Source organism: Limulus polyphemus, unplaced genomic scaffold, assembly GCF_000517525.1.
Source record: "Limulus polyphemus unplaced genomic scaffold, Limulus_polyphemus-2.1.2 Scaffold6499, whole genome shotgun sequence".
In the NCBI taxonomy this organism is placed as follows: domain Eukaryota; kingdom Metazoa; phylum Arthropoda; class Merostomata; order Xiphosura; family Limulidae; genus Limulus; species Limulus polyphemus.
The window spans coordinates 22,249-29,206 of NW_013672109.1; the positions used below are offsets into that span (position 1 = coordinate 22,249).

The window sequence follows — 6,958 nt, forward strand, 5'->3', positions numbered from 1 at the left end:
CTAACCACCTGGCCATGCCGGGCCCAAGAGAGTATGTTTCCTATAAATGTTGTTGTGAGCTCTATGTTGTAATTTCTTAGCTAGAGAGTGCAGAACGTCTAGAAAGTTCTAAGATTTGATGTCAAGTTTTGTTCTAGCACATTCTAACGTATACTATAAATACGACATTCTGTGAAGCGTTGATAAGATAATTAGAAAGCAAGTTGAAAGATAGTCAAGAAGATAGTAAATAGATGTGATTATTTCAAGACAGTTATTTCAAGATAAAGAGTGGACCAGTCAGTACGTTAGCTATCGCGGTTGTTTGTATAAGTTGGTTTGTTTTACATTAGTTAATGTTATTTGTAACATAGACCTACAGCAAGTTAATTAAGGCAATGTATAAAAGTTCAACTTTGTAGAAACGTTAAAGGAATAAATAAAAGTAATTTATTATCGTTACGTGGACTGGACGTTCAATTATTTTTAACCAATAATCTAATAAAATTCGCCAGCGAAAGAACTATGCTACTCCATTGATATCAGAAGCTGGACATTATTGTAGTGAAAATAGAATATAACGTCGAATATAATTGAGAACTTTAACTGTTGAGATGACGAGCGAGAATTAAGTAATACTTGAGATTATGAAATTATTAATACAAGATCAGGAAGAACGAAACAGAAAATTTAAAGAAGGTCAAAAACAGCGAGACAAAATTTAAAAGCAAAGAAGAAATTTGAAGAAAATTACTCGTGAATACCAAAACACCTGCACTAATGGACCTTCTGACTTAAGTAAAATATTCTCATAAGATTGATACAGGAAATGGGGCCCGGCATGGTCAGGTGGTTAGGGCACTCGACTCGCAATCTGAGAGACGCGAGTTCGAATCCCCGTCACATCAAACATGCTCGCCCTTTCAGCCGTGGGGGCGTTATTATGTGACGGTCAATCCCACTATTCGTTGGGAAAAGAGTAGCCCAAGAGTTGGCGGTAGGTGGTGATGACTAGCTGCCTTCCCTCTAGTCTTACACTGCTAAATTAGGGACGGCTAGCGCAGATAGCCCTCGTGTAGCTTTGCGCGAAACTCCAAAACAAACAATACAGGAAATGTAGCCATAAAACATCAGGTAGCCAGATGACTCCCATTTGCAAAACAGGCCGAATCTTTTCAAAGAGATAGAAGCCAATAAAGAACAAATAGTAATAATTGTGAGTCCTTAGGCATCACCTTTTATACCTATGAAGAAGGGTGGATCCACAAGGTTCTTTATGGACTACCCACAGGTAAATTAAGTTACAAAGAAGAATACCTACCCACAATCAATAATTCACATTACTTTGAATGCTGTATCTCGATCAAAATTGTTTTCAACATTGAAACTTAAGGGTTGATATTCACTAGTGCAAGCCAACAAAGCAAGTAGACAGAAGACAACCTTTACTGCAGGAAATTGGTTGTGGAAAATTGTTTTGTTACCATTTGGATTATGTAATACACCTACTACATTTCAATGATGAAGTGTGCTCAACTGTAAAACATCATACTCATCTAGATGGATGATATGATCTCATATGGAAGACCTCTGATAATTCTTATGATGGGCTAAGGAATGTCCTGAGCTGGTTGAAGAAATAGATAATTCAGCTGAATACTAAGAACTGTTAATTGTTTCATCAACATGTAAGTGTCCTGGGTCAGATAAGTATCTGCAAGACAAATATAAGACTGAATTAATTCAATTTTGGCCCAAATCAAAAGACTTGTATGAAATACGATGATTTCTTACATTTGTCATTTTATAAAATCATTCACTGAAATACATCGTCTTCATACCAAATTACTTTAAAAATCAATAAGATTTGTTGTGCTATTGATTGCAAGTTCAACGTACGATTTCCTACAATAGAAGGCTATGGATGCTGCAAAAGGGTATTGTTACGACATTGAGGTCACGTGACTAGTATCACGCCACGTCATTGTCGAACTTTCACGTATTTTCCTTAAATCTCGTGATCTTTCTAGATGTAGTGTAGTCTTGTATATATAAGACCGGCCACGAAGCCACCTCTTTCTAGAAATATCCTGTTCCTTCAAGAATGCCCTAGCATTTACTAGATATGTGTTAGTCTTGTATATATATGACGTTCACAACAGAGGTAATGAGTAATTGAATGTATGCCGACAAAATATTGTTGGCCACGTGAGACGTGAATTATAGTGTTTGTTATAGAGCGACTGTTGAAATTAAGTGTATCGTAAAGTTGTATTCGGAAAGAATAAACCAGTTTTATTTAAGAAAGGACTTGTGTCGCTAAAGTTTCGTCGGAACGAATTTACGGAAAATTAACTAACGACTGGAGGCGTAACAGTATTATACCACTTGGAAAAAGCTACTAAGTCATAAGACATAAGTCATTTTGATCATTATTGACATGAACAGAAGTTTACACTCTGGACAGAAAATGCAGCAGTGAAGTTATTCCATCAATATACCATAATCCTCAGAAACCAAAAACGCCAAAAAGGCTTAGTGAATGGACAGTTCAGTGTAGTATTTCATTTGTATTAGGATTGTTCAAGGGACTTCCTAATCCACGAAGGGCCATATTGTTAGCTATATTTTTAATGTTTTAATTTAAGTATTTGCTAAGGACACATAACGATAAGATCGAGGGTCGAAAAAATTCATAAAAGTGAAGAATCGTGAAGTACGTAGTACATACAAATACGAAAAGTCAGTGAAGTATTCAATGGATATATCCAACAACTGACTCAGTTCTGTGTTAGTCGTGACAGTTATCGCATCTCTTCAGTTTCTCCATCAATTAAAGATAAAATTATATAAGTTTATAAGAGTTAGGAATACAATAGTATCACAGTTACTAGTATCACCGTTATTTGTCATCTTAGGCCTACAACTTGTGTCAAAGTGAACGTGGTTGTAACAAACGTTTATTGAAAAAATAAATTCGTTATTGTTATACTGACTGAACATTGTATTGTTTTTATCAAACAATCCGAAAAGAAGCGGAAACAACAAAACACATTACAAAATACTAATATTGACATGACCTAATATTAATAGGTACGTAATAACTTAGGCCTATTATTATTATTATCTATCTTATAAGTTGTAGCTGATGTTGTAATTACATTTTTAAATATTACAGTAATGATAAATAATAATGTATTAGTGACTAAATTACACTAATAAAATTGTTGATAATTTACATGTATATGACATTTACTAATTAAGAAGACCTTAATAAATTATCAAGTAGATACATGTTACCATAGAATTTGTAAACGTAGACAAACCTAAGCCTATTTAACCAAATGATCAACTAAAGATAGAAACTGAGAGCTCAATTTTAAATTATTATTCTTGTTCCAATTTCATGTAATACTTTTTATAATATTGTTTCGAAATTTGCAGATTTTATAGGTATCATTATTACATGATAATACAATAAATTATGATAAATGTTGAACAATTAACGAATGAGTTTATAAGAAGTTTTTGAAAATTAACAATAAACGAAAAACCAGCTCTCCCTTGTTACCAAATTATAACAATATATATATATTATACAATAAGCCCCCCCAGTGGCACAGCGGTGTGTCTGCGGACTTACAACGCTAGAAACTGGGTTTCAATACCCGTGGTAGGCAGAGCAAAGAAAGCCCATTGTGTAGCTTTGTGCTTAATTCCAAACAAAATTATAAATTAAATGTCCCAATATTATCGCACACATTTCAATTTTCAAATGTTTTTTGGTAAAATACTGAATGTTTGGAAAACCTTTAAAAAATCTCTATTAAAAACATTTGAAACCGATTTCCTTAAGGATTCCAGTACTTTCCTTGAATTTTTTATAAAACTTCTAGAAATGGATAACGTAATGTAAACAAAAATCCCTCGCTTAAATTGAGCTTTGTTCGAAATGTTTTAATAAAATAATCCACACTTTGAATAAAATGCAACTTAACCAAAAACTTTTTGTTTCCACTACACACACACACTCAGACAGGCGCTACTTTGTACTTAACATTCATTGTGCAACATTCCTTATGTTCATATACTTGTTTTATGTTTCCAGGTATTTGACGCTGAATGTCTTCACGTCTCTGTCTGGGGCATTCGCTCCTATTTCCGGATATGTGTGGTAGGTGGCGCTTCCAGGACATCTCCTACAGGTGTAGGTAACTTGTGGGCTGAAAAGGTAAGGTGAAAGAAGCGGGAGTCATTAGTATGAATAGCTGGAGGCACTCGTTGTCTACGTTGTACTGATTCGTAGTTTGTCTGTTGGTGAAAGAATTTTCAGGAATACGTGTTTGAGTAAGAGTCTGAAAAGGAGATTTTGTGTATTTTCCTTTTTTTTTTAGAGCATTGAAAACTTTGGCTTATTTCTTTGCTTTCTTAACCATCACCATAACAAGTTTTTAACATGCCCTCTCAAAAGTATCATATTTCGGTAAGTAATTTTAAGTTTTCATTTATTTATATTGTGTATAGGATATATAGCTGTGTGTAGGTAAACGGTTTCCACGTTTCATCACCGTGTAGATTTTTCTCCCACAGACTGTGGCTTGTATTTAGTTTTTGATGAGGAGCAAGTAAGAAGTATAACTACTCTTTTCAAATTTCATTTTATTATGCAATGAAAAAACCGTATCTTAAAACAGTATTTTCAAACCGTATCTGATGTTTAAAAATTGATGTTAAAGAACAAAATGTTTGTTATTGTGTGTATCTGAGAACTACCGATATTGATTTTTGTGTATATTAATATATTTATACTCCCCCACCCCACTCCCTTCATTATTTAATTAATTATTCACCCATTTAACCATTCTTTATGTTGGCATGTTTAATCACGTTTTTGGTTTTAATGGCAATCAAATTTTTTCATATTAAGTGTGAAAATAATTGCCAATAATGTTTTTTTCCGTTCGGTTTAGTGATAATAGCAATAGAAGTAAATCAACAACCGTGATTTCTAATCATAATAACATTTAATGGAAAATATAGTGCATGCTAACAAATCATTTATTTACAACTGTGTTACTGTTAGCATAATGTGTGAATTATCATCAAATTAGGACAGTGATGTTTAAACTAGTACATAAATAAAATTATTTTTTAATACTGACGGTTGTATATAAACTAGAGAACACTGTTCAGTAAGTGAAGACAAATTGAATTGAATTTTTTACTTAATATTTAACGTAACTCTTTTTTTTTCTATTTAGCGATTTCACACCAAGCTAATAATATGTAGAAAACATTCTGATAGTTAAAAATAGGTATGCTTTTTTAACCTTAAATTATATGTTTGTCACAGTGAACACAAACAGCCTTCTTTTGTAGGTTTTAACGAATCAACTGGAATTACTTTATCAACTATCTTTCAACCTACTGTTTATTTGGTCACGTTTTATAACAATAGTGTAAAAATGTCCATATAAATTGTTTTATACGACAGTAACACTTAATTATTCTCACCGAAAATAAGTTTTGCTATCTCACTTGTCAAGTAAAAGGAATTTTAATGATGTGTCATTCAAATTCAAACCGGCTACCGAATTTAATCATTTTGGGGATATACTTAACTTTATGTCAATAAACTGGTCCTTCCCATTTCTCGACCGATTTTGCCTTGTGTATTATGTAATGCAGAAACAGATACATATATATATAATTAAATAACATGTTGCTTTAATAAAATATAGCGTGTTAATAAGACTGTTAGTTTTCTCGCCATTAAGGTTGATAAAACACTCTTTAATATTTATATGTGACAAGATTATTAATTTCTATGACTTTAACACTGACGTTTAAATTTAAAAATGCTCAGATATATATATAGTTGGCTTTGATTTGTCTATTATGCCAGACACTGTAATTGTGTTTACACGAAGGTCAATTTATTCCCAAACACAGAAAGACACGAGTATGACATTAAACGTGTGTGTTTAAAATATTGTGTCTAATGTTTACTGATACTGATCTGATTTACGAAAAAATCAGTTGTCATCTTTAATTAGTCGCAAGAAAGTAAGCCTGTCAACCTTGTTCTAACCTTTAATATTTAAACAATTATCCGGTGTTACATAACAGTTTGTATGGGCTTCGAATAACAAACATTTGGTGTTGATTAATGTTTTTAATGAATTATAGGCTCATTAAAGAAAAGGTTTTAGGCTGCAAAGTTCGTTAAATGAAAGAATACAGAAATACGCGGTAATAATTATAATTACCAGAAGCGTTTTAGTAAAATCACCTAGTCTGAAGCAAATAAATCCTCCAAAAGGTCAAATCAGGACAGAAGTGAGAGAAATAGTCCATAGTGTTTGAAAAACTGCCTGAAAATTATTTGTAGCACGCTTTCGCTGTTATCGATGTAATATTTTAAACAATAATTTTACTAATGTTAATTGTCAAACGTATATTCAAGGAGACGAGTGGCTATATTGCTCTGGCTTTCATGCTTTTCCGTATCTATGGCAACGAATATACACTGCTCTGGTTCCAACTTTAAATGTAAGTAACTTTCAAACTACGATAATCGTGGTTCACAAACTTTAAATGTAAGTAACTTTCAAACTACGATAATCGTGGTTCACAAACTTTAAATGTAAGTAACTTTCAAACTGCGATAATAGTGGTTCACAAACTTTAAATGTAAGTAACCTTCAAACTGTGATAATAGTTTACATTTAAAGTTTGTGAACCACTATTATCGTAGTTTGAAAGTTACTTGTGAACCTTACATTTAAAGTTACTATTATCGTAGTTTGAAAGTTACGGTTCACAAACTTTAAATGTAAGTAACTTTCAAACTGCGATAATAGTGGTTCACAAACTTTAAATGTAAGTAACTTTCAAACTACGATAATAGTGGTTCACAAACTTTAAATGTAAGTAACTTTCAAACTACGATAATAGTGGTTCACAGACTTTAAATGTA

General features: G+C 32.5%; 1 protein-coding gene across 1 annotated transcript in view; it reads left to right on the plus strand.

The window, feature by feature from the left end:
- Positions 1-4,327: 4,327 nt before the first annotated feature.
- The window catches only part of LOC111089520 (sodium-dependent nutrient amino acid transporter 1-like), a gene marked incomplete at its 3' end in the record, with an annotated part of 22,874 nt that continues 20,243 nt past the window's right edge, over positions 4,328-6,958 (plus strand). The window contains exon 1 of the mRNA XM_022402170.1: positions 4,328-4,462. Within this exon, the coding sequence (XP_022257878.1) occupies positions 4,436-4,462 (27 nt within the window). The remainder of the gene's footprint in view (positions 4,463-6,958) is intronic.